The sequence below is a fragment of the Pezoporus wallicus genome, unplaced genomic scaffold (genome assembly GCF_028554395.1).
Source record: "Pezoporus wallicus isolate ANWC-B61680 ecotype Strahan unplaced genomic scaffold, APGP_CSIRO_Pwel_v1 contig_8779, whole genome shotgun sequence".
Classification (NCBI taxonomy): Eukaryota; Metazoa; Chordata; class Aves; order Psittaciformes; family Psittacidae; genus Pezoporus; species Pezoporus wallicus.
Genome location: NW_026638529.1, coordinates 127,644 through 153,658, shown reverse-complemented (window position 1 = coordinate 153,658; position 26,015 = coordinate 127,644). Strand labels below are relative to the sequence as shown.

The window sequence follows — 26,015 nt, the reverse complement described above, 5'->3', positions numbered from 1 at the left end:
GGATAGCCTGGGGAGCACAGCTGCAGAGACCTATATGCCAGAAACACCACAACCTGCAGGAAACCTTTATTGGGGACTCTTCAGCCACTGAACAGAATGTGGCATTTCTTACATCCTCCCACACTGGGACCCCAGCATGCCTGGAGAGGCCCCAAAGTGCGGCTCTTGATACTTCTGTCTATATACATATACATACATCAAATAGCAGGGACGGGTATGCAGCAGGGTTACAAATGGGACCAAGTCCCAGGGTGAGAGGTGCTTGATGTGGAGGGCTGTACACTCCACCTTAAGTACTGTGGGTGGAAAGGGGCGAGCACTGACGCATGGGGCAGGCAAAGCCCAAGCCAGCAGCTGCTGCTGCAATACCAAGCAAAGACAGGTGGAGGGCATGCAACCACTGCAGCAGCCCAAACCCACTAGCTATGTAGCACTGGATTGCCCAGACCCCTGTCCACCCTACCCCTTGGAGTAGCAGGGACAGGGTCCTCTCCAGCCCTCTGGCCTGGCATGGCTCAGCAGCCAGCAGGCTGTTCCGTGAGTGGAGGCATTGCTCCCAGCCCTGCTCAAGCGACGGGCAGGGCCTGCTGGGCCTTCACCTGGCAAGAGAGTACATGTGGCAGTAAGAGGGAGTGGTGTCCGAGCAAGCCTGCACTGGAGGACTGCTGTGCCCTGGGGATGGAGCAGTCAAGGACAGTCAAGGAAAATAGGTCCTCATGTCCCACACATATATGTTACACCCAACTGGGCCCCTCAGCACCCTTTGCCATCCACCACTCTGCTTGCAGAGCATGGGGTGTCTGCCATCTGTGCCCACCCTCAGGGCTCACCAGGGCAGGGGCACCTGACCCTATCCCACCCTATCCGCCAGGGCAAACTCACCTCCAGGTTTGTCCTAGCCTTGCGCAACACATTGTGGGTCCTGCTCACTGTGAGGGGGAGAGAGAGGTGGTCAGTGATGTTCCCGCACTGTAGGCCCACCCCAGGCACATGAGGACAAGGCCAGCTTGGCCCTGCCATCCCACAGCAGGGTATCACCCAGGCCACATACACTGGCTGACAATGAACTGCTCCATGCTGTCCTTGAGCTGCGCCGTGCTGCGCAGCCGCTCGGCGGTGCTCTGCAGAGCGTCCTCCCTCTCAGAGAGCTGTGCCCGCAGCGCTGCGATCTCCCCCTGTAGCACCTGCTCCTAAGACAACACGAGCATGATGAGCAGCGAGCATCCAGCTCCACCACCCCGCCAGCCCCTCCCCTGTGCTCACCTTGCCCTGGTGCTGGGCTGGGCTGATGGGCAGCACAGTGCTCCAGAAGGCAGCGAGGAGAGACACGCACTGCTCCAGGATGCCGTGCAGGGTGCTGGCACTGCCCCAGAGGGGCCCTGTGCCTGTCCACTGCAGGGCCTGCGGGAAAGGGGTACGGGAGCGGGCGCTGCCAGGGCACCTACATCCCACTGCACCCAGACACTCACCCTGGCCAGCCCACCACTGCGGGGCAGTACCAACAGCAGCCCCCAAGCTGGAGGCTGCCAGCTGCTTGCCAGCCCTGCAAGCCTCAGGGCTGATATTGGGCTCAGGGGCCACTTTACACATGGTCTTCAGAGTGTCTGGCCCCCAGCCACTGCCAGCCCTGTCCTGCCCACACTTTACCTCCTTTCCCGGGAGCAGGCAGTTGGGCAGCCCATGTGCAGGGCGCGTGAGACACATCAGCTCACAGGCCAGCGCCTTCCCCTCCAGGATGTGCTGCTCCAGGGCCCGGTAGGTGTCCAGGCAGCCAATGACATGAGCCCTCATTGGGCCCTCACTCTTCCTCACCAGTGGGTCTGCCCCACGTGGCCCTGTGGAACAAGCAGGGTTAGGTAGGACCACTGCCCGCTTCCCCTGTGGCCCTCCCTGTTCCATCCTGAGGCTTAGCTCTGCCCTGGGCTTCTCACCCTTGCTCAGCAAGGGTGCTGCCATCAGTTTGTCAGGTCTCAGCAGCTCCTGAGGCATAGGCATGGGCAGGCTCTGGGACCTACCGTCCATCTGCCGGGTCACAAACATGTCAGAGGACAGTGGGGAGAAGAGGGGTGCTGCTGAACTTGTGCCAACATCCCGCACTGGAGGAGATGGGAAGCAGCCTAGAATAAGAAGTATCTGAGCCCCTGCAGACAGTCGTGGCTCTGTGCCTGGGGCTGCTGGGGTCTTGCCCGCCCTCTCTGCTTGCCAGCAGGGCCACCTCTCTCCTGCTGCTGCCGCAGAAGTGCTTGGGCCTGCCTCAGGGTTGCAGAGGGGCCAGGCACCCCAAGACTAGTAGCTGGGCAGCGGGCTGGTGGTGGAGGCTGGGCGAGTCCTGTACCTGCACGGGTCTCGGCAGAGGTGCCAGGGAGGTTCTCGTAGGCGTGCAGCTCTGCACGCAGTGTCTGCAGCAGCAGGCGGTGCTCCTCACACTGCTGCTGCAGGAGCGTCACCGTGTGCTGCAGCCTGCAGGGGGTGACACATGGATCCAGTGCCAGCCAAGCCACCAGCCCTGCCGGCCCCCTGGCCACAGTGCCCCAAATCTTACCTGTTGCTGTCCTCCTGCAGAGAGCGCCGCTCCTCCCGGAGCTGCCGGACATTCTCTTGCTGCTCAGCGAGCTCCTCAGCCAGCCTCTGCTGCTTCCCGCGCCTCTGTTCCAGCTCTGCTTCAGCCTCCCGGGCTCGGGAGCAAGCAGCCACGAGTGCCTCCTGCACCCGCGTCAGCTCTGGGGACAGAGACCATGGAGGTGTCACTGCCACCACATTCAGATAATGCTCTCTCAGACACAGCCCCAGGATGCTGGCAGCCCAGCCCTACCCTGGGAGATGTGGTCACGCTGGAGCCGCAGGGTCCGGTTGTCCTCACGCAGAGCCTTGTTCTCCCCGCTCAACTGCAGCCCCAGCTCCGGTGACTGGGCATAGACATCGCTGGACAATCCTGTCAAGGGGGACCAGTGCTTATTCTCTTTCCCCAATACCCAGCCATACACAGAGTGAGCACCCTCCCCAGGCAATGGGGTGTGCAAAGCCTGGGGCCCCCCTAGCAGCCCTGGCCCCAGGGCAGCACCATACCACTGTCCTTGCCGGCAGAGGCCAGGCGGTGCTCGAGCTGCTCGCGGAGCCGGTCATTGGTGCAGATGGACTCCTCGAGCCGCTGGCGCAGGCTGCGGATCTCCACCAAGTGTTCCTCCAGCAGATCTGCCCCTGCCACAGCAATGGATATGGCTCAGGGCAGAGATAGCTGTGCCACCTGCCTCACACCATCCCCTCTAACCTATCCCATATCAGAGCCATGTCCCGCAGCTATTCTGGTGCTGGGTCTCTTCCCCATTTACCTACACCCGGGCAGGATGCCCCCATGTTCTCCAACATGGACCTCACCTGTTAGCTTCTGGATGGAGGGGTACCCTGATGGCAGGGCCCTGTAAAGTGGCTGGCCAGGAGAGGGTATGTCCCAGAGGGTGCGGGTCTCAGTGGCCCTGGGGCTCTGCAGTGCACCATGTCGGCAGGGTGCTGCTGGGACTTTGCTGCCCTCTCTGAAGGGGCCCAGTGGGGCTGTGGGCTTTGCTGGTGCCATGGGTAGCATCATACCTGCATGCACAAGGGAAAGTGGTGAAGAGCAGGAGGGCAGTGGACAGGGAGAAGAATGGGAATAACACACTCCCGCCATGTGGTTTTTGCCCCCTTCTCTGCCTAACAGTGCAGCCCAGTGTCCCTCCCATGGTGATCCCCCATCATTCATCCCCCACCCTGGTCAAACCCATTCCCCCTGAAGAGCAGATTGTTCTGCTTGCTGGTTGCATGATATGAATTGGAGGGTGTCAGCCCCACTGCTATGCAACAACTAACAAAACAAGTCCTTCTCCAGAGGCCCCAAGATGTGCAGCTGCGCACTCCAAGGGCTAGTGCTGCCTTAGGCTGGGTCCATCCCACCCACCAGGCCCTCTTTACATGAGGGCCACAAGTTCCCACAGTGATGGGACCAAACCATAAAGCAGTGGCCCTGAGAAGCAGAAGAAAGCCCAGGGCAGGAAAGGGAGGTCAGGAGAGGGGCAGAACCAACCCCACTCTGGAGGCACACGCTCACTTTCTCCCAGCTGTCTCTGGAGCACCTGCAGCTCCTGCTGCGCCTCAGCCAGGGAGCAGACTGGGTTCCCACAGCAGCCCAGGAGCAGGGGTACTGTAGCAGGGGGCGGACCTGCAGGCAGGAATGGGGACAGCCCAGGGGCCAGTGTAGGCAGGGGGGCACTAATGGGTTTGGACAAGGAGTCAACGTGAAGGCCTAGAGACAGGAGAGAGATGGAGATAGATGTTAGCACAGCTCTGGCTCAGCCTGGCAGGGACCGCTTCTCCTCAGGGGACACTGATGCACCCCAAGCAGCTGAGTCCCCATACCTGGAGGCCCTGCAGGGTGGGACAGTCCATGCAAGGTCGGTCAGGTCCCAGCCTTGCAGGGCTGCGGTACCCTGCCTTCCCCCCTCCCCCCCCGAGATGCTGCCCTGCAGCTCCAGGTGCTGTGTACCCACCCTCAAGGCTGGCAGAGAGGTGCAGTGCCACACAGGCAGCCCCTGCCCAGGCATGATGTGCACCCATTGCTGCAGGGACCACATGCTACAGAGGTACTGGTGCCCCCAGCCCACAGCTGTGCCCCCTGGGCACTCTGCAGTACCTGTGTGTTGGGCGGGCTCCTCATAGCACTGGCTGCACTGGCTGGCTGTGTCGCCATCAGAGCAGGGTTCCAGCCCATCAGACACAAAGGAGGAGCTGGTGGCAGAGCAGGATGACTCGGAGGGTGGGTGGCTGCTGCCTGGGGACTTGCAGCGCTCCTGCAGCTTCACCTCCAGGCTCTCAATCACCTTCTCCTTTTCCTGGAGCTCCCGGCTAAGCCTATGAAGGTGAGCCTTGCCAGAGTTGGCAGGGCAGTAACCCCCATCCCACACCTCTTCCCATCTGTGCTGTGCACACTCCAGTATGACACCCCACATGCTGCATCCCACCTCTGCTGCAAGGCTGCCCTGAATCATGGGGTGCCCAGCCCAAGCCTGGGGCTTCCCTCCCCATCCCCAGAGCAGAGGCAGCCCTAGAATATTTGTCTGGAGGAGAGACCTCAAAGGTACACCAGATCCCCACCCCAAAAGCAGTGACAGCCTGTGTTGCACATGCAGAACAGGTCTCCCAAGCCTTTCCTAGGAACAGGTACCTCAGTGCCAGGAGTTCGTGACTGGTTTTATCGTCTCTGTCACATCGATCTCCTGAAAAAAACAAGCCAGAGACGAGCTAGTCAGTGTCTCTGTGACCCAGGTTGTCTGTTCCCAAACAGAGCTATAGCAAGACAGGACAGCCCAGATCAAAGTGGGTAGCCCACATGACACAAGGTGGCCAAATGTCCCAAACCCTTCAACAGAACCCATCAAAGCATCCCTTCCCAGCCCACCATGCCCCATGATGTCCAGCCCTCAGTGTCACCCCGCAAAGGTACTTACTGGTGCCCAGCTTGTCACTGAGCCTCTCAGCCAGCTGCCTGCCCTGAGCCAGCTGCTCCCGAAAGCCCTGGCCCTGGTAGTAGTCAATGTCGGTGCCACGGAGGAGGTCCTCAAAGGACCGCAGGGCATCGCGCAGGTGCTGGACCAGGCTGCGGCTCACCCCGCGGCCCTCCCGCAGCGTCTGCCGCAGATGGGAGAGCTCCCGAGCCTGCGCTTGAATCAACGAATTGTATTTCCTAGGAGGGATCAGCAAGAGGGGGGTTCAGAGGGCTGCCAGACCCCCAGAGAGCACGGCATGGAGAGTGTTGTGGAGGGAGCCTGTGCACCATCCACCACTGGGGGCTCTGCCCTGCCGTGCAAACACCCCAGGAGTCTGGCTGCAGGAAAAGCATGCAGCAAGAAGTCACCAAGCTTGGGGACCCCCTGGAGACGCCCGCAGCCCCCCGTTTGGTCCCGCTCCCAGCGGCCATACCCCGGCCAAGTGGCAGATTGCAGCTCCTTGGGCAAAACGCCACCGGCCTTGGCTGCGGGCAGCTGCGCCTCGAGGAGGGCAACGCGGTGCACCAGGTGCTGCAGGTCGCGGTGTGCCCGCAGGGCGGGCGGGCAGAGGGCGCTGTGGCCGTCGGACTGCCAGCCCTCGTCCTCGTCGGTGAGGCTGCGCGCCGGGGAGGCCAGGACTGTGGGACCCGGCGGGGGCCGCTCGGCGCCCGAGGTGTAGCCACTGGTGACGGAGATGGAGCGGGTGCGGCGCTGCAGGCTCTGGATCACCTTGTTGGCATTGAGCAGCTGTGCCCTGAGGTCCTGGATGTGCTGGTGCAGGGCGCCCACATCTGCCGAGGCCATGGCTTTCTGGGCAGCCTTGCTCGCTCTGGGCATCCCCAGCTCCTCACCCAGGCTAGGCTCACTGAATACATCTGGCTCCTCGCACTCTGCAGAGGGGACAGGGCACAGTGTCACTTCTCCACGCTGGCTGAACAAAGCACAAGGATCCCCAGAGCCTTGGCTTTCCTTACCAGGGCTTGTGATCTCATCCCGGTCGGCCTCGGTCTCACTTCGCCCACACGTCTCATAGCCCAGGTCCTGGAAGTCCACCTGCACTTGCTTGCTGAGCTGCTGGGTGTGGGGTTCACCTGCTGGGCAGTACAATCAGCTCAGGTTCCCCCCCCAACCAGGATTCACCATCCCTGCCCTGTGTACAGCACAGTGTGCAGAGCACAGTCCCGCTATCCCGCCTGGGGTTTTAACTCACGGAGCAGGACATGGCACTTCTCTAGCTGCTCGGCTTGTGCCCGCACCATGGCCTCCGAGGCAGCAAGCTTGTCCTTCAGCTCCTGGCACTGCTTCTGTCCCTGTGCCACCTGGGAGCGAAGCTCTGCTCCTAGCCCTGGCCAGCTCCCAACAGAGACCGTGCCCTCCACCTTCGAGAGGGAAGATAAGACTCTGAACTCTCCCTTTCCATCCCCATCTCTGTTCCCTGTGCCCAGGACACTTACAGAACTCCTGTCCCCTCTGCCTAGGGTGCCAGGGCAGGGTCTCTTGGCCATGTCATCCCGGGATCGTGCCTCCAGCGCTGGACGTTTGGCAGGCACAGCTCCCCGCTCTGCTGGAGCTCCCTGTACATCCTCGCTGCCGCCGGCTGGGCAGTCCCAGAGGGCACTGCCGCTCTTCCTCGGCAGCCTGCGCGGCTCAGGGGCCAAGGGGCCGCCTAGCCCAGCCTCGTCCTGCTCCCCATTCTCCAGCAGCGACGTGGCTTCACCCATCCGCTCCTTCAGCTCTGCATTCTCTAGGTAAAGACTCAGCATCGCCTTCCTAGGGGCACAAGGCACTGTGAAGGGCAGGCAGCAGCAGGGATGCAGGATACCCCCTCAAACTGCGGACACCTGATGGCTCAAATTTCCCAGGGCTCTTGCCTGATGTGGGAGACAGAGGAGAAGCCGGCTTCCTCCAGCTGCGCCTTCAGCTCCCGCAGTTCCTCTTCCGCCCGCAGCTCCCGCTCTGGCACAGTGGGCGCTGTGGTCCCCATCAGGGTCCTTTCAGTGCCCCCTCTTTCCTTGCGAGTTTGGAGGCTGCTCTAGAGGGACAAAGGCAGAGGGTGACAGGGATGTTTCTGAAGGGGCTAGGACACCGTCCAGCAGTGGTGCAGTGCCACCTGTGCGGCACTCTGCCGCCCATACTCCCACTGCCCTGACTCACGTGCTGGGTTGCCACACCATGGGCTGCCTCCTCCTTGATGTTGTGGGTAAAGTTGGTGCTGGCATCATCAGTGTCTGTGCCTGTGGCCTGACCTAGGGGACAGCACAGCACAACGCACTCAAAGCAGTGGCAGCACTGCCTCTGTCCTCTCCTCCTGGTGATGCCAATGGCCACTGCGGGCAGCCTAAGGGCAAGAGCCGGATCTTATACGTGAGTAGTGCGGAGGCAGGACTGAGGTCTCTCCACTGTGTGTGTGCCCTGCCATCCCTCTTCTGCATGCTGGAGCTTCAACCCAGCACCTTGTGCTGGCCCAACACACGTGCATACATGCCACCCATCCTGCAGACACTTCGTAAGCCACAACCAGCAGCAGCATGCACTTGGTCAGGCACTAACCTGGCAGAAGCATAGGGCACACCTCACACAATCACCTTCAGGGGAAGCTCAGGGAGGGCACGAACAGCCACCCTGCCCATGTCACCCACTCTGCTGCCATGCATGGCACTGAGCTCTTTGCAAGTCCTGCACTGGCATTACAGAACTGCAGCAAAGCTAAAGGGACACTTGCGTACCATACCCCAGGACATGCAGGACTCCAGAGCCGAGTTGAGGTCATGTGTTTCTGCTTGCACGCAGCTCTGCTCCTGACCCCTTTGTGCAGAGCCTTGTGCCCCTTGTCTGGGCAGCTTTCCTCCCACCCAGCTGCAGGGCCCTGCCTGCTCTTTGACCTGGGTGTACCCCCAATCCCTCTTCTCCCTATGGAGAGGGGAGCTTGCACAGAGCCCAAGACCATCCCCTGGGGCTGTGCAGGACCAAGTTTCACAGCCTGTTGGAGATGCAGCTGTTTTGGATGTGGCAGGTCGAGAGCTCCCAGGAAAGGCTGAACACAGAGCACAGGAATACAGAGAAATGCTGGCAGGAGAGGCCAAACATTGCTGGTGAAGGAGAAACCAGCAGGGATGCAGAGCTCCTGGGAGGGAGAGATGAGTACCAGCTAGGAGCACAGCACACTGTTCACACAGATGATGGCACACTCGGAAGATCCACTCGTGACAAGCAACTGCCAGGAGGCTGCAAAAATCAGAGCTGAGCCTGGGCAGACATTACTCCATGTGGTGGAGCCTGTGCACCACAGTACCCGTGCCCCACAGAGCAAGGACAGACACCGTAGAGAAGTGCTGTGCCAGGACAAAAATGCTTAGAGGCAGGTGGAAGTGGCAGCAGCACCACAGCGAAGCAGCAGCTCTCAAGCTCTCAAGCATGGCATTCGGCATACACAAAGCACGGCCCTGTAAGCCCCCAGGGATACAACCTGCTGGGTGGCAAAAGATCAAGGGCTACAGATCAATGCCTGCGGGGCCCTGAAGAGTAAGTGGATGCAGCCCCTTAGCTGCAGGCATTGCTGGGGGGCTGAGGGCCACACGGACATGGTGCTCAAGCTGGGTCACCATAGCTGAGACCAGAGCAGGACAGCTCAGAGTCCACACCACTGCCGTGGGGACATGGGAGAACCACCTCTTGTGCCACGACACAGCACCCCTCTCCTCACCTGCAGCTCTGAAAGGCTTCCAGGGCTGCAGCAGAAAAAGGGAGAGCAAAGCCTAAGGAAAAATAACAGGGGAAGAAGAGAAGAGGAGATGAGGAAGCTGATGCTGGGGGAGCAGAGAAGTGGACACATTGGGCAGTCTGTGCACAGGCTACTGTTCACCAAATGCTTGAACCTTCCATCACAGCAGGAGTACAGGAGGATAGGTGCAAATTCAGGGGCTGCTCAGATCTCTGAATATTACCAGCAAAGGAGGCAGGAGATGCAACCCCAGAACTGTTTTTCACAGCCTCCTCTGCCTTTCACATCAAGCTTAAGGGCAAAGAGAATTAGCTGCATGGCTTAAGAATTGCATAAGGCCCACAGGCACAGGCCTCCCAGGTGCACTGGAAGTCTTCATGCTGTTGGAAACAAGGGAAGAGAAACAAGGCCCACAGGGAAATACAGAGAGGAAAGCAAGACCTCCACAAAGAGGTGAGACAAACAAAGCACTGCACAGTTTGACAGAGGTTGCTCTCAGGCTGATCCTCCCACAGGGCAGAGGAGTGCACAGCCAGCGATATCAGGCATGAAAGAAAGCCCTAAGGAACAGAGCAGAGCAGTTGAAACACCTTAGCCTAGGATAATGCATCCCTCCAGGGCACTTTGCAGCAGTGATGCCAACAGAGGCCAGGGACAGACCTGCCACAAAACACACACACAAGAGGTAAGAGCTGCCAGAACACCAGCTAAAATTTCCCTCATGCCCTGCTGAGTTCTGGGCTCCATGGTACCCAAAGGACCAGGCAGCCAGCTGGGCATAAGAGCCAGGATGGAGAAGGGAATGTGGAAAGGTTAAAGACAGAGACACACTAAGGCTCCTACAAAGGCAGAGGCAGAAGGAGAATGAGATGATGCTAAACAGAGAAGTGAGGGGAAAGGAATTAGATGAAACACAAGAAAGGAAAAGCTAACCAAGTACCAGAGCTGCCCAGCAGCCACCAGCTGCATCCCTTCAGGCCACGAGAACTGCTGAACTCACCATGCAGCTAGGTGCAGACCCAGAGGAGCAGTGCTGACCTGCTGTGTGTGAAGGGAAAGCTGTGCTGCCTCCTATCCCCGAGGCATGGAAGAGACCTCAGCACAGCTGCAAGGCATGGAATAGGTGGTGCCATGTGAAGCAGTCACAGGTCCAGGTAACACAGCCCAGCAAGACAGAGCTCTTCTGCTCTATCACCTCCTGGTTCAGCTTCCCCATCAGGGAGAAGCAGATACTCAAAGATTCAAAATACACTCCTGCTACCTTGAGAAGTGACCGAGTAGGACAGCTAACCCATAGCCCATTGCACATGGGCAGCACTGGTCACTGGAAAGTTGCTGCTATCATTTTTCAGCTCTCACACCAGCTCAAACACTCCCAGAGGAGGTGAAAGATACCCTAGACAAGGTATGTAATGCTGCCAAGCGGGACTGTCCCCAACAAAGCAGGAATAGGGTCTTGCCCATTGGCCAAGGGGCATGTGGAGCCTGTAGGCGAGATGTGTGCAAGATGGAGCAAACCCAGCCCAGACTGTGGGAGCAGGGACAGGTCTCGGTCATGCCAGACCATCTGTTGAAAACAGGAGAGAGCTCTCCCTTGAAGGTACTCACAGGCTGAGGTGAAACTGCTTATAGTTAGAGAAAAAAGAATCAGTAAAAATCATCAATACTGAAGTAGGATTTGGTTTAAGCATCAAATGAATTGTTAGTTCCACACTCAAGACTTGTGCAAGAGTCACAGGCAAGTGGCACCAGGTCTTGTGGCCCTTCTCAAATTCTCTGGCTCTGGAACCCACTTTTCCATATACACCTTCTCCTCCTGGACCAGCCACCATCAACCCAGAGGGGGATGTCACTGGGTAAAAAAAATGGTAGGGGAGTACAAAAACTCACACTCATGCACTTGGGAGATGATAGAGAACATTTGGTACTTTCTTCAGAGAAAGGGAATCTTTATTTGGCCCATTAGGATGGGAGGAGAAGGGAGGTAAGAGGGAAATCAGCTAAAATGGAATGATTCGAATGTGCAAATACATTAGTGGCCACCAGGGTGGGTCAGACAGGAACGTACACGAGACACAGGTGGATTGCAGATTGCCATTTCCGAAGCAGCTCAAATCCAAAACAAGCCCTGCACCAGTTCTATCATACCATGACTAAGTACCACAGCCACCCTCCCAGAGTCAGTGAGACAGGCGCTCAGTTAGTGAACCGTTTCCGTGGCAGGCGGGCGAGCGCCAGTGCTCAGAAGGCATGCTGGGGTAGGACTCTCACACGCTCCTGTTCCCCACCTCCTATGGCACCCTGTGAATCCAGCCTGCTCAAACACTCCAAGCTTCTTCCCAGAGCTTCTTCCAGCTGTCCCCGGAGCTCATGGACCCCCTGCAGCTCCACCTGCAGAGTGTGGTCTCTTGCAGCGCTAACCAGACATGTCGCACAGAAGGGAAGAGGGTTAGACAGGCTGTAGCAAGCACAAATGAAACCGGCCCCTCCATCCAGGACTGGCACTTACTCCAGGCACAGGCCCTGCATGCTCCCCAGCCAGCTCTTGCCTCACCTCTAAACCTCCCCAGAGCACAGGCACCCCCAAAAAAGGCTTCAGCCCATGGTAGGGGACTCCTAGTCACAGCTGTTCTTCAGTACTTACCCAAGCATCCCACTTATGTACTCTCTCGCTATCAGGTAGCTCAAATATCCCAGAGGCTGCAGCTCCATGCAAGGCAGAGGATTAGTTCAGAGGACAGAAAATGCCCTGCGGGGCTGCAGCCTGGATAAGCACCTACATAGATCCTTATCAACCCAACAGCTGGTTGGGAATTTGACAGCAGCCTCTGAAAGGTGGCCAAGTGTGGGTGGGAAACTGAGCTGGGAAGGGATAAACTAGGGAACAGAGATGGAAATCTCAGGGCCTGAACAAGAAGTAGCAATGGGGAGAGTTTATGCAGCATTTAAAGCTGGCCACTGCAGCTTTTTCAAGGGAGGAAGGCAGCCAAAAATCTGGACTACCAAAACTGCATTTATCTGGTTCTTTGCCTTGACTCCCTCTTTCCCAGTGAAGGCCCTCAGACTCACAGAATGATCACCGCTTTGGGGACTGCCCCCTGGGATGACCCCGGCCTGTCACAGCAGCAGAGCAAAGCAGCATGGAGCTATGGCAGCCCCACTTACCTGTCTGGGTGTGTGTGAAACTTTACCAGGCTGCCATAGAGCTGTCTCTCTGCCTGAAGAGCCTCATTTAACCGATTCCTCTCAGCCACCAACCCTTCCAGCATCAGTAACAACTGGTTGGAGAGAAAAGACAAGATGCAACACTTCAGAAAAAGAGATAGAAATCAAAAGAGGCATCTGGCTGCCCCAGCGAGACAGGAGCTTCTCTTCCTCTTTTGCTTGTGTCCGAGAGATCAAGTTGATCAGTGCCACCCCTGGACTCCCAAAAGACTTCCCTTGAGACAAGTGCTAAAGTGAACCAATCCTCTCCTCTGTACTCCCCCTATCATACACAGCCAGCTTCCAAAACCAAGCACACCTCAGCATAGCCAAAGGCTGAAAACAAAGCCTCATAATTGAGCACCAGCAGAAATGCAAACACATCCAAGCTCACCCCGTATGGCACACTACCTGCTGCCTTCTGTTTCCAGCAGCCTCCTGTCCTTGTGACTCTGCTATGGCCACTTTCTCCCGAAGCACTAGCACTTCTTGTGTCAGCCTTTCCACAGCTGGAATTTCTTCAGGATCCACCAGCTGCATCTGAAGATCCTGAAAACCAACAGCAGGAGAGTTCATTGAAGAAGGAATCAGTTAGGACAGTTGGACCTTTGTAACCCTCACTGGAACATAACTACCAAAAGTTTCCACTGTCTGGAAAGACCCAGGTCTCCTAAGAAAGAAATGCCAAAGCACCCAGGGTGTATCAGGCACAGAAAACAGCCTGGAGCAGGAACTGAGAAGGGACATGCACTCTGTTTAAAGGACTCTCAAAGAAGGGTGTTTGGTACACAGAGAACCAAATAACAACACTCTGGAGGTTTGGGGCCTTTGTCTTCTGGCCAAAGTAACACAGAAAGTTGTAGGCAGCAATACCTTCCATGGACAGAGCCAGCCACGTTACTTTCAGGATGTGGGGAAAGAAGACACTCCTCTGCAGCCTTCCCAGGCAGACCTGACCCAGCATAGCACATTATCTCACCTTGATGAGGTCCTCTTTGATCTGAATGGTCCTGGTCAAGGACTCTATATCTGAGGCCTGCACCTGCAGCTCTTCCTCCTGTGTGGCCACAACAGACTGGAGAGCAGTGAGCTCTCGCTAGGGGAGGAAGAGAAGTCCGTGAGACTCGACAGTAAACACCCCACTGCGAGCTGCTGCCCCATTTCTCTCACTGGGGGTACCCTCACAATAGAAGAGGATCCAAAACCTCCAGTGATAGGCAGCCCAATGATCTTCTGTAAGCATGAGAGATCAACACAGGTTCCACGAACAAGCTCACCCTGCTTTCTCTTTCCTTCTTTGCCATTAGCTCCAGCTCCTCTTTGGCATTAACAAGATCCTTCTCCAGCTCTGCTGCTGACACTGTAACTGCAAAGACAGATTGGTTAAAGCAGGGACAGCATGCATCAGATCTGACCCCAGGATCAGACAGAATCCCTCGTCAGCAAGATAGGTCCACAATGCTTGTGCTGCCCATCGCACTCTTGATAAACACTTTTCTTCCCTGCTTGATCCTTAAACAGTAGTCCCAAGCAACAGGAACATCCCAGGCCTGCTGTCCCACCCCTGGCAAATTCAGGTGCCATGGCCCCAAAGGCAAAACCCAAACCAGTTGCACTTGTCTCACCCAGCCTGAGCCATAAAGTCAAAAGCCCTTCACTGGATGGCATCAACTCTTGAGTAGAAGCACCTCACCTCAAACCCAGTACTAGCCTTTCCCATACTGACATCCCTAGACATCCCCGAACCACCACCCAAAGGGGAGGCACAGCTTTATTTCAGTATACTCACTTTTGCTCAAAGGTCTTTCATCTCTCACAATGATTCCCACACACCAAAAAGCCCGGTCATGTTTGGGGACATTGAAAGAAGCTGTCAACACACTCACCCCCTTCTGTCCTGCAGCTGCTGTCCCCCTGTGGGCGTCCAGCAATGGCTGTGGCTCCACAAGCTCCTTGCAGTATTTCCTGAAAACACAAAAACCTCTAGGTTTGCATCCTTATGGGGGAGCTGGCACTTGCAGCTTCCCCAGAGCTCCAGGACTTCAGCACAGCTACTGTCTGCTTTGTTGACACCTCTGAAATGTGAGAAACCAGTGAAGGGGACCTAGCCAAGCAGTGGGGACAAGTGAATTGCACCCAACCTAGAAGCTGTGCATGTGGGCAAAAGGGCACTGGCCTTGTTTTACGTGGCACTGGAAAGTTGCTGGTAGTGTCTGCCTTCATAGTAAGGATTAAACAGGTTTCACTCAAATGCAGCAAGCCCATCTTTCAATCGAGACTCTACAAAGACCTATCCCTTTATCCAAGGATGTGGTCCACAGGGACCATGCAGGAAGGAAAACACAGAGCTTGGCCCATATACACGCCTCTGGAAGTCTCTAGAGCTTACTGTGACCCTGGGAATAGAAATGAGCAACCTGTTTACAGCTGCTTTAAAATGTTCAACGCATCAGCTCACCAATAAACCATTAACAGCTGCTCAAGTAGGAGCGTGGCATATGTATAGCCTTGGAGTTGTGTTCACCCTCAAAGGGGTTTTTAGCAAAGCTGCTTTAAAAATATCACTCCAATTGTGGAGGAGACAGCAAACAGCCAACAGGCTCTGCCAAGAATTAGTGGGACCTAAAATTAGCTTGCTTGTCCCCTCTAGAATGTGACAAGTGTCAGTGAGAGGATTACAACACAGCAAGGCAGCCCAGCCCAAGGAAGGACTGGGTCAATGCTGGAAGGTCAGAGGGTGAATTTCTTTCATACTCTCATGTGCCCTACAGACTCAACCACTACCTAATCAAAAAGAAAGGAGATACTGAGTGACAAAGGCTGGTGCCATCAAGATCAGAATATTCAGGCAGCATTTCTGCTCCTGAATTTTTCTCCTACAGAAACTCTCTTTCCTGATCCCACTTTGATTTCTATCATTCTCTGTGGTGCTCCACTCTCTACCATTTCCTCTGGGGCAATCAGTTCTCTCTGGAGCCCTGAGGTCATAGGCAAAGAAACACAGTGCACAATTCTTACTTGTATGGGCTGTTTGTCCTGCTTCAACAGGCTGGCACCAGCCAACTGGGTCCCAACAGGCTCCTTCCGCAACACATGCTGCCGCAGGAGTTGTAACTCAGAGCCCCTTTCAGCCAAAGCATGCACCATCTTCTCAGCAGCCACCTGATTGAGCAGGAAAAATCAAGGAAATGGTAGGATCTCGGTCCCTCAGCTTCCTTAGGGACTAAGAAAAGCCATCTCTATGTCTGTCACTTGAGAGTAGAAGTGCTCTGTAAATCAGCCTGGGAGCTACTGCACCAGGTCACCCACAGTTACTCCACTACAGCCCTCCCATCTCTGCCTGCCAGACAGCTGCAGCAAGGCTCAGCCCCTCTGCCTACAGAGGAATGAGCTCCTCAGTTTATCTCAGTTTAGGAGGGGAGAAAGATAGAGAACAAACAATGAGGAGGAGGCACTGCCTGGCCTTTTAGCCCCCTTTTTATGAAAAGAAACTCAACACAAGGTATCTTGGGTAACACTGAACTGCACCCACTGTGTGAGAGTAGGCAGGGTAGGAACAGTGGCTCTTTAAGTGGCATTTACATGCCCGGGACCATGCACTACTTTGATTAATGTTTAAGTTAAGAGGCAATGAGCAGAACTTCCTCAGACTTTTGCACTATACAAGGAACAGCTGTGTCTTCCTTCCTATTCTGGTGACACAGACATGTAGCAGCAACCCTCCCACAGTCCCTCTGCCGTCCCAAGCCCAGGAGCATGGCTATCTAGAAGGGTCTGCACCTCCTTCCTCACCACACATACAAACCCTGCCTTATCCACCTGATGACAGAATCCTGACACTACAAGAGCTGCTGCTTCATAACTGCTCTAAAGCAATGGGTTAGGACCAACCTAGAAATGGCTCATGGCATCTCACATGGTTCTTCAATACTCAGCAGCTCCAGCAGGCTACACAAACAGCAGCCAGAGAGCAGCTTCTATTTGCTTAATGCAAGGCAGGGTCATCCACCCCAGCTTCCTCACTGCAGCACAGCACACAACTCACTCTGCTCTGCTGCTCCTTGGTGTTCACAGCTTGTAGCAGCTCCCGGATTTCAGCATCATGCTCCATGGTCTGACGGTTCCTGTCGCTGAGAAGTTCTTGCAGCATTTTCTCCTTCTGCTGGAGACGCAAGCACAGCTCCTCTGCTACCTCACTCTGTCCTGGGCCCAGCTTGCACAGCAGAGTTGCTGTAAGCTCCTGAACAAGGGGGAGGAAGGGAGAGATGGAGAGACACTGTTACCATCAAACTACAAGCTGTTCAAGGGCAAACTGCTCTTCAGCCTGGGTGTAGCTGAGAGAGCTACACAGCAAACACAGCTATCCCAGCAAACACAGGTATCTACAGGTGTCAAAAGCAGCCAGCTTCCAAAGCACTAGGCACAGGTTCAAGAGTCCTCCTAGGAGGCAAGCAGCCAGGAGTCTCTGGTTTGGGATTACTCTCTTTGCAGACAAACTGGCTGAAGGCTCAGGAAGCCAAGCTAAGGCCTTACCTCTACTTCCTTGTTCCTGTCATGCAGGCAGGTCTGCAGCTGCTGGATAATTCCCTCCTGCTCCTTCTGCCTGCTGCAGGATCTGGCCTCTATCTCTTCCTTGAGCCAGCGGAGGTTTTGGCAGGTTGCTGAGACCTGCTCTAATTCCAGGCTTTTGGCTTTCAGGAGGCTCTCCAGGCTCTGGGGACCACAACAGAAGCAGCTCAACCAGGGACAGAGACTTTATCCTGAATTAAGCAAAACTTGAAATACCAGTGCCTCCTGCTAGTGGAGTCACACAGATTCATGCCATCCTCTTCAGACACTAAACTCACCTTCTACACCCAACCTAAAAAACATGAGTGACACAGGAACTTGCCCTGCACACAAGGCCAGAGGAAGGCCAACACCCTGCATCAGCTCTCCCCAGCAACAACCAGAGCATTCACAGGAAGGTCTGTCTAGCACCACACCACAGCCAGGCTGGACTCTGCATGCCCAGGTACAAGCACTCACATGAATGGTGGCCTCGTTGCTAGACAAGACATTGCGCAGCCTCTCCAGGTCAGTTCCACGCTCCCTTATTGAGAGATGGAGCTGTTGCAGTTCTTGCTCTTTCTTCTCCAGGGCACAGAATTTCTCATCTACTGCTCGCTAGGGTGAGAGGGGGCAATTGTTCAGAATGAGGTAGTAGGGCATTGCAGCCCACCACTCACTGTGTGGGACACCTCAGCTCTCCCTTTCAGAGGGCTCCTCTGGAAGGCTGAGCCACAAAAAGCACACAGAAGACATGATCATCCCTGGGGCTGCACCACTGATGGCAGCCCAAAGCCTGAGCCTCAGGGAAAATTGAGACATTGCCAACACACTGTACTCACCTCCAGAGCAGCATCCCTGTCACTGACTCGCTGTTGCAGTTTCACCAGCATGGCATTCATGGCTGCAGGGCTCTTGTCCAAGCTTTGCTGGCATTGCAGAAGCTCCCTCGATTCCTATATGTGACACACACACACACACCCTAATACAACTGTCAGGCCAGAAACCCTCAGAGAGCAGCACAGGAGAATCAGGGCTAACTACCTCCACCCTACACTTGCTCTAATCCCTACATTAAAGGGTGGTAGAGTCCCAGCGCCTGGGGCCGGTTGACTAGTGCCTACCAGGGCTCATCAGGCATCACTGTGGGCTGAGGTTACTTGTGCCTTCTTCCACATATTGGGAACCCAGAAGTATCTCTTGCCTTCTTCAAAGGGCACATGTGAAGACCACAGACTCATTCTCACATCATCAAATACCAAAGGAGGAGCAGGGGCCCTGGTTAGTTATGCTCAACTTGAATCTTTCTGCATCTCACCTGGAGAAGTTGTTCCTTGTGAGCCAGGTGCTGACTCAAGTGCTGAACTCTCTGCTCCTGGGCCTGCAGCTCACGGCACTTCTGCCACTCCACAGTCTGAAGCTGCTGAGCCTTGTTCTGAAGCTCTGCCTGCAGCTGCTGTACCACAGTACGCAGCTCCTGCAAGGGAAAAGCATACACCTTGGCAGTCAGTCCTCACAAACCTGTAAACAGCAGGCAACAGGGGCTGTGGAAATAGCCAAAGGTGTTCTGCAACATCACAGCTTTCACATCTTGAAGCACACATCCATAGTGAGTAAGTTTGATTTCTTTTTCATTTCCCAGAATATCCCTCCATCTAAGCACCTTGCTCAGGCCACAGCAAAACTTTAGTCAATCACAGCTAACCTGTGCAGCAGTGGATATTTGTAACATCACAACGAGAGATGGGACATTTGCACCAGTCAAAGACATACAAGTGACAACATACTCAGATTTGCCATACATTGCCCATTCTAAATCCCTAGATATGTAGCTAAGAAGGCTGGAGAATTCTCTCTGCCACATGTCACAGACTGGTGCAGGCAGAAAAGATGAACGAGAACAGAGTACTGACTACATTAGTGCTTCATAAGTCATGTAAGCCCAGAGACTTCCAGGCTAAGTGCTTGCCTTATTACCTGGTTGTGTTTCCAGGTTGCCTCTTTCTGCTGTTCTTCCTCATACACCATGGTCTCTAGGAGCTGGGATGCTCTCTTGGCTTCAGCTAGTTGATACTCTTTCTGGCGCTGAGCTCTTTTCAGTTTCTGCACCTCCAACTTGGTGCAGAAAACCATGTTCTGAAGATCTAGCAGCGACATTTGCTGCTCCTGCAGTGAGAGTGGGCTCTCCGAAATCTAACAAGAGCAGGAAGCACAGAAACTCAATGGTCCATTTCTCAAGAGGAATTTAAAAATCAGGATCCCTGCAGAACGAAGCCTGATATATTTGAGGGTTTCCAGGGACATACCTGCAACTGTCCCAGATGACTTCTGTGTAACATGTCCTGCAGCTTGGCCATTGTCTCATTCTGCCCTTCAATGATTTGGTAAAGTTCTTCTGTCTAAAAATCAAAGGATAGGAAGCAGAGTCATTGGCAAACTAAGCACAAACTCTCTTGTCCCAGGCCCCCAGTGGGGATTGACATGAGCATCACACAGAAGAGCTTTGCAAGAAATAATTTCATGAGCAGCAGGATACCCAGCAATTGGTTTAGCATTCCTTTTCAGCCACTACCGGCAGGGCTAACACACTTTCCTCTTTCAGCAAGCACCACTACGTCCGCCCAGAACTACTACCTTGCTCTCTTTGCTCTTCAGGGCCTCATTCAGACTCTGGATTGTACGATCTTGCCTCTGCGATGTTTCTTGGACAGATTTTAATTGAAAGTTCAAACCATTCAGCTTTTCCTGTAACAACTGAAGACAGAAATATGTTTGGGGGTTTGCTTTTTGGTTTTTTTTTTAATCCTGCCTAGTGCTCCACATAAACAACCTTAGGCGTGCTTCTACTCCTTACTCAAGTCCATACAGTCCAGGTGTTCACTAGATCAAGATTAACGTGGCTCCCTCTAGAATATGTAAATACTGTGTGAGCTGGGTGGAGACCAGTGAGCACACACAAGGCCTTCAGTTCCTCCACAAGACTGTTTCAGTGCTCTGGTCCTTTCACTGCAGCTCCCCCATTCGGGGCAGAGGTTCCAGGTTTAGGTTAACGTACCATACTGCCTCCCACGTACTCCAGGAGTCTTGCTGGGATTGCTCAGCAGCCTTCCCAGCTTTTGTCATTTGTTTCTTTTCCTTTAAAAGGAAAAGGACTGCTTCAGCCCAAAAACTTCCCAAGAGATCTTCAACATGAAGAAGCTACACACGCTAAAAGCTGTCCCCTTTACTTCTTACAGTCTTCCTGCCCCTTCTCTTACTGTCGTCTTTGACCACTCAGGCACTCTTGCAGCACCTGCTGGTCTAGGTAATTCGACATTGGATCAGATCAGTGGCTTGTTCAGCCTCAAGTCTGGCTTCAGCACAACAGAATCTAGCCAGTGCCAGCATGCCAACAACACAGCTGCAAAGCAAAGGGGAACACCTCACTAGTTTCTGTGGCTGGTTTACAACCCAAGAAACTTCTGCCTTTGACATTTTCACTCTAAAGAGACTACCATCTCAAGCAGGTTTAGGACAGTTCTCTGCTCTCTTCATAATGTTCATGAAGCAGCACACGTGCATTTAAACAACTCCTAGTTAGCATTTCTAAATCTGTTCTTAATCTTACATGATATACATCCTCCTCAAAACTTACTCAAGCCTCAATTTCTTAAGCAGTTGGTGCTGCAACATAATTTACTTTTGTAGCTCATTAGTTTACACACCTGTCCTGTTATCTCTTCTCTACAAGGTACTCCCCCTAACCTGTTTAAACACTCCCAACCCCATTTACTGGGTCTTGAGCTTCTATTTCCCTGTTAACCACTGTGGTCCAGACAGCTCCAACAGCTTACAGCCATCTCCAGATTTAAATAAAAATCACATCCAAATGGTTTTTTTTTCCATTTAACCCCTCTGTTTTCCCAGTAGGTATAACTTACCTTAGAGTTTAAGAGCATGACTAAGAACGTCTATGCCTTGTAACACATGTTAAATCTGATTTGCCTCAAGACAACTCAGATTCGTGTTTCTTCCCCAAGAAAGCTTTTAAATCAAAATGAAAACATGCCCCTGCCCCTGCACTGATCTCCCTTACTCCTTCAAAAAAGGCAACAACTGTCCCAAAAGGCAGGTGCCCTTCTCTCCTGCACCAGGCTCAATCCATGCAAACCTAAAGAGACAGAGAAACAGCTGTATGTATCTCTCCTTCAGAAGGCTCACCAGACAAGTGGGAAGTTCTACCAAAATAATGGTTTGCAAAAATAAACATGGAAAATTTACACAGCTCAGCTGCAGAAAAAAGGTAAATGCCCTTAACTCAAGCAGGCAGACAACACTGAGAATCATGTGTCAGCACACACCCTTGCTGTAACAGAGGCGCAGATGCCTCTGGCCAGGCTAGGAGGCACCCTCCAATACTAACTACAACAGATTCACTAGGCACTGAATTTGCTGTTCATGAAGAAATACCTGGTTGGCAGCTTCAACCTGCTGGATCTTGCCCTGCAGCTCTGCAGCATGCAGATGGGATACGTGCTCCCCTGCTGCAGGGTCACCTGGAGCCAGCTGCTGTTGTTCATCCTGCAAATTCTGAAAGGAAAAAGTTCAAGAAATGGCTCAATTCTTGCATTGGCTTCCTCTGTTCAGCTACCAGCCTTCACAGACCCCACTGTGCTTTTCTGAACGTTTCCAAAACATAATGATGCCCATGCCTCCCTAAACCTGGGTGGAAGGCCAGGCTCTCCTTTGCATCTCCCCATGCAACTGGGAGCAGCACTCATACCATGTGCAATTCCCTGCAGCTCCATAAACCATAGCCATTTCAGTGCCACAGCTGAGGTTTGTTTCATGACACATACCCATTTATTGGGAATGGAAGCAGCTTACTTCCTGATGCTTGGCCTGCCAGACCCTGCTAGCTGAGCACACCCTAATCCCTTTGTCATCCCCTCTTACTATTTTGCTCCCTCCTGCTGTTAACTCCTTAAAGCAACATCCAAACCCAGCCACCCACCCCAGATCTCACAGGGCTCAATACTGCCAAATATCATCAGCAACACAAGATGAACTGATCAATTGTACTGGTGTCTCTTATAAGTGGGAGCCCTAGCAAACACAGGGCTGCAATGCAGACGCTATGAGAACACAGCAGAGCTTTTCAGAGCTCACACAGGAGCACCAACTCCAGGCAGCAGAGCACAGGGAGAACAGCCAGCTCTGATTAACCCCATCAGACTGAATCCTCATCTTCAGCAGCCACAGAAACACTGCCTCTGGGAAAGGCAGTGCAGGGGAGCTCCCCCAGGGCTGTGCGCAGCCTCTCATGCAGAAGCAATGCTTCCCTTTACCCTGATGTTTTGTTAAGATTTTAGTGAAAACCTGAACAGTCACAGCAGGTAATTTCAAATATGCCCACCCAGGAGGCTTGGATGAGACAGGGAGAGCTGCTGGAATCTGGCATACGAATGGCTGATGAAAAGAAAATAGAATAGTAATAAACAAGAAAGGAAAAAAACAAGAAAGAAAAATATACCTTTCCTCACAATTTGCACATTCCAAAGAAAAATAAGCAGAAAGCCTGCAAAAAACTAAGAGCAGGGAAAAGAAAGGCAGAGCCAGCTCAAGAGTCCAAAGTTCTAAAGCACAAGCTGCCTCCCTTGCTTCCCTGCAGCCATGTCAGGAGCACGGCTCCCCAGCGGTTTCTCCTACATCAGCATTTTACTGGCAATGTCTCCTCAGCACAGCTCCAGCAATGCAAGCACACACTAACCTACACAGAACACCTCTTTAAAAATAATATTCATGGTATTATCTAAGCTTGCCGAACTCACGTTTACCCAGAACAGTGGGTAAAAGACTGGCTGTCAGTGCAGCAATGCCTCCCTCGCTGCCAACATGGCATCACAGGCAGCTGCAAGAGTGTGCCTGACAAAGGCTTGGTCTGGTGGCACGTTCCTGCGGCTGCAATGACGACAGGGAAGAACCGTTGGTTCAAGAAAATGCCCAAGATGACAGTACCTACAAGATCAGATTCCCCAACACCAGATTGCTCTCACTGTAGCTTACAGCAGTGAGATTAAAGAACTGCAGTTTCTCAAAAGCAATAAGGGAACATTATTAGAAAGGCACTGATGCATATGTATCACTGGACAGCAGGACCTGACTTTTAGAAAGAGTGCTGTTTGTACAAAGAGAAAGAAGAATCATTTATACAAGAACTATTGAGTCTAGTAGCTGCATCTGACTTCTTACTTTTGCTGTTAAAGCCATTCAAAGTATTAAGCCCTTTCCCCTTCAGCCAGAACCTGCACTGAGGACCACAGCTGCTGCTGCCACAGCAAGGAGCAGGCGGTAAAAAGTCCTGCACGATGAATTCATGGCATGGATAGTCAGACAGCAGAGGCTAGAGACTGCAGAAACTCCTCCATCACCATTCCCATATGAGGATGGCAGTGCGTGGCACAGAGCTAAGCCATGAATGCACCATGCTGCCTGCACCACACTGGCAGGAGAAAATTTTATGCTGTAAATATATCCCTAACAGTGAAAATTAGTAGCAGGTGACACAGATCACAGGAGCAGCACCAACACTCTGCTCCACATCCTCAGCCACCGCCTGCCAGCACCACGCCTTTGTGCACCAGCTGAAAATTAGGTTTTCTACATTGCCTCCCAGCATCATTTCTTGAGCAGGCTTGTGGAAACATCACACAGCTCTGGGAAACGCCCAGGCAGACAGGACAGCAAGCAGCACTGCCTGAATAAGAAACATAATTCAGTACAGCCATCGTTGCCATAGCAATAAACAAGCATTTTTCTAATCCCCCAGGCTACCTACAGCATTAGACAGCACTAAGGCTGCTAATGGGAATGCAATTAGGCTGACATGGATATTCCTGAATTGAAACTGACTAAGGCCTTCTATTCATTAAGGAAAGTGGCAAAAGGAGTTAGAAGTTCAGTTTTCTGACTGCATGCTAATGAAAATTTCATTAAAGCCAGCAAAGCAGAGGCAATCTAGAGCTGCATCAAGGACTACCATCAAGGTGGATAACAGCACCAGGAAGTCCCTTGGAAGCATGAGCTTTCATCGCCACTCAGCAACACCTGCCACCAACTGATGAGTCTTTTCAAAGGATAAGAAAATAAACCCATTATCTAGAATACCAACCCTAAAGTCATTACCAGACTGGCACAAATCCTCTGGCACAAATCCACCTGCAAGGAAAACACCATTTCCTCAGGGCATGTGCCACAGGTCCCTGTGTGGATCTGCACGTTAGGCAGGTTGGAGGCCTGATGTGCAGAGACAGGGCTCTGGAGGCAGGCCCTCCTCATGCTGAACCATTACCCAGGCACAAAGAAAACACATTTGCTGGAAAACACATGCCCAGGAGCTTAAAACACTCCCCCTGGTTGTGGGCAAAAGTCACACTGATGTCTTAAAGAGAAAGCTGAACTGAAACTGGTGTTTTCACAGCAGAAAACAAAGCACACAAAGACCTTAGACGCACCTTAGAGCAGGTGGTACTGACAGCGAGAGCTGATGGAAGAGGGGAGTGTGTAATTTCCCAGAACACAAGGAGGAAACAGATGACAGGAGAATGACAGAGGAGAGAGCAGCACACCTAAAAAGGATGGAGCTGCCTATTCTTAGCTCTGGGTTCAGCCACACATGGCTATCTGTATTATCTCAGCACAGAACAATCCCCAGTGGGCTCAGCGTCAGGCCACATGGACGCTGCTCAGTAGAACAGCAACACAATGACCTCTACCTGTACCCGCAGCGGCATATAATCCTCACAGAGGTCATCCCACAGCTCCTGCAGTTCAGAAATCTCCAGGGAAACACCCAAAGGAGCTCTGGAAAAGGATTTTCTGTCTGCATTCAGGAAGGCAGATCCAGCGCACGCTAAGCCAGCAGAAGCACTGCCATCTGCCAAATCACGGCTGAGCTTGGCAGAGGACAAGTTGGACTTCACAGGAATAGGTAGCCTGCTGCCTCGAGGACTCTGAAGGGGTTTGTAGTCCAAAGCCTTGATCAAACTGAGGGCAAACTCAAGCCTGTTCCCACTCTGCGAAGAGTTCGGGGTCATGCGGTCATCTGAGAAGTCATCACACTTCCCATTCCCTTTCACCCCCTTATCTGCATCTTCATCCTTCTGCTGTGGAGGGCTTGCCTCCACAGTCGTGTCCAGGGACTCAACAGAGGATGCAGGTGTGCCTTCCTCCATGCTCTCCCCATCTACGGGCACTCTGGCACTGGCAGACTCCGCCACATCACACACAGATGACTCCTCGTTGCCCATGCTGGCTGACCACCGGCTGGACAGCCCGCAGGAGATGCTTTTGGCCACCTTTCGTGGCACTTTGCAAATTGCTTCGTAGTCAGCATCAGCCACCCGCAGTGCAGCACAGCCACGGCAGCGCCGCGGGCGGTTGCTCGCTCCCTCTGAAGCATGGCAGCTGTGTGGCTCTAAGCTGTGCTCTTCTTGATCCGTCCAGTATTCATACCCAGAATAAGCAAAGTCCTCCTGGAGGAGGGCAGCATACCGTGCATCAGGCAGGTTAGAAAGGTCCACAGTCCCATCCCCAGCTCTGTCATCTGTGCTAGAGTCTTCATTGTTCCTGCGGTACATGCTTGCGATGCAGAACTTGAGGCGGTCTTTCTCCAGCAGCAGTTTCTGCAGCCGCTCGATGGAGAGGGCTTCGATGCGTGCGATGACGGTGTCGAACCTGTAGATGCGGTCCAGCATGAAGGCACACTTGCTGCAAGCAAACTCGGATTTGCCATCCCGGCACAGCTCCCTGCCCAGGACGTGGGAGAGCAGCACCTGGAGGTTCAGCTTGGCCGCCGTGTGGAAGATCCATCGCCGCTGGTTGCCGCACAGCTCTCGGGCACAGATCCGGCAAGTTTCCTTCATCCTCCCTCCTTCGCAGCACCCAAACCTACTTCTGGGGCTCCCAAGAGACCCTGCTAAGGCCTCTAACTGATCACTCAGTGCATCTCCTAGGGTACAGCTCTTTTCTCACCCCATCAATCCCCC

General features: G+C 53.6%; 1 protein-coding gene across 1 annotated transcript; it reads right to left on the bottom strand.

The window, feature by feature from the left end:
• Positions 1-50: 50 nt before the first annotated feature.
• Positions 51-26,015, bottom strand: LOC130600119 (myomegalin). Its single transcript, XM_057411185.1, has 38 exons — positions 24,744-26,015; positions 21,439-21,558; positions 19,624-19,743; positions 19,296-19,388; positions 18,967-19,182; positions 18,308-18,466; positions 17,832-17,945; positions 17,470-17,607; positions 16,975-17,154; positions 16,487-16,681; positions 15,460-15,603; positions 14,328-14,406; positions 13,719-13,801; positions 13,421-13,537; positions 12,853-12,990; positions 12,403-12,515; positions 11,526-11,653; positions 7,671-7,762; positions 7,388-7,548; positions 6,971-7,286; positions 6,727-6,895; positions 6,491-6,607; positions 5,950-6,406; positions 5,478-5,713; positions 5,195-5,246; positions 4,664-4,881; positions 4,082-4,276; positions 3,376-3,585; positions 3,067-3,198; positions 2,813-2,932; positions 2,543-2,720; positions 2,336-2,460; positions 2,016-2,117; positions 1,648-1,835; positions 1,264-1,401; positions 1,052-1,190; positions 883-929; positions 51-599 (listed from the first exon to the last, which is right to left on the bottom strand). The coding sequence occupies exons 1-38, from the start codon at positions 25,890-25,892 to the stop codon at positions 567-569; spliced, it is 6,711 nt and encodes a 2,236-aa protein (XP_057267168.1). The 5' UTR covers positions 25,893-26,015; the 3' UTR covers positions 51-566.

Bases quoted from the DNA above. Each gene is read 5' to 3' on its own strand.
- LOC130600119 (XM_057411185.1), bottom strand. From the start codon at position 25,892: ATGAAGGAAACTTGCCGGATCTGTGCCCGAGAGCTGTGCGGCAACCAG. The intron at 11,654-12,402 runs GTAAGTGGGGCT...ATGTCTGGTTAG, and splicing joins TTTCACACACACCCAGACAG to CGCTGCAAGAGACCACACTC. The intron at 6,407-6,490 runs GTAAGGAAAGCC...TCCCCTCTGCAG, and splicing joins GGATGAGATCACAAGCCCTG to AGTGCGAGGAGCCAGATGTA.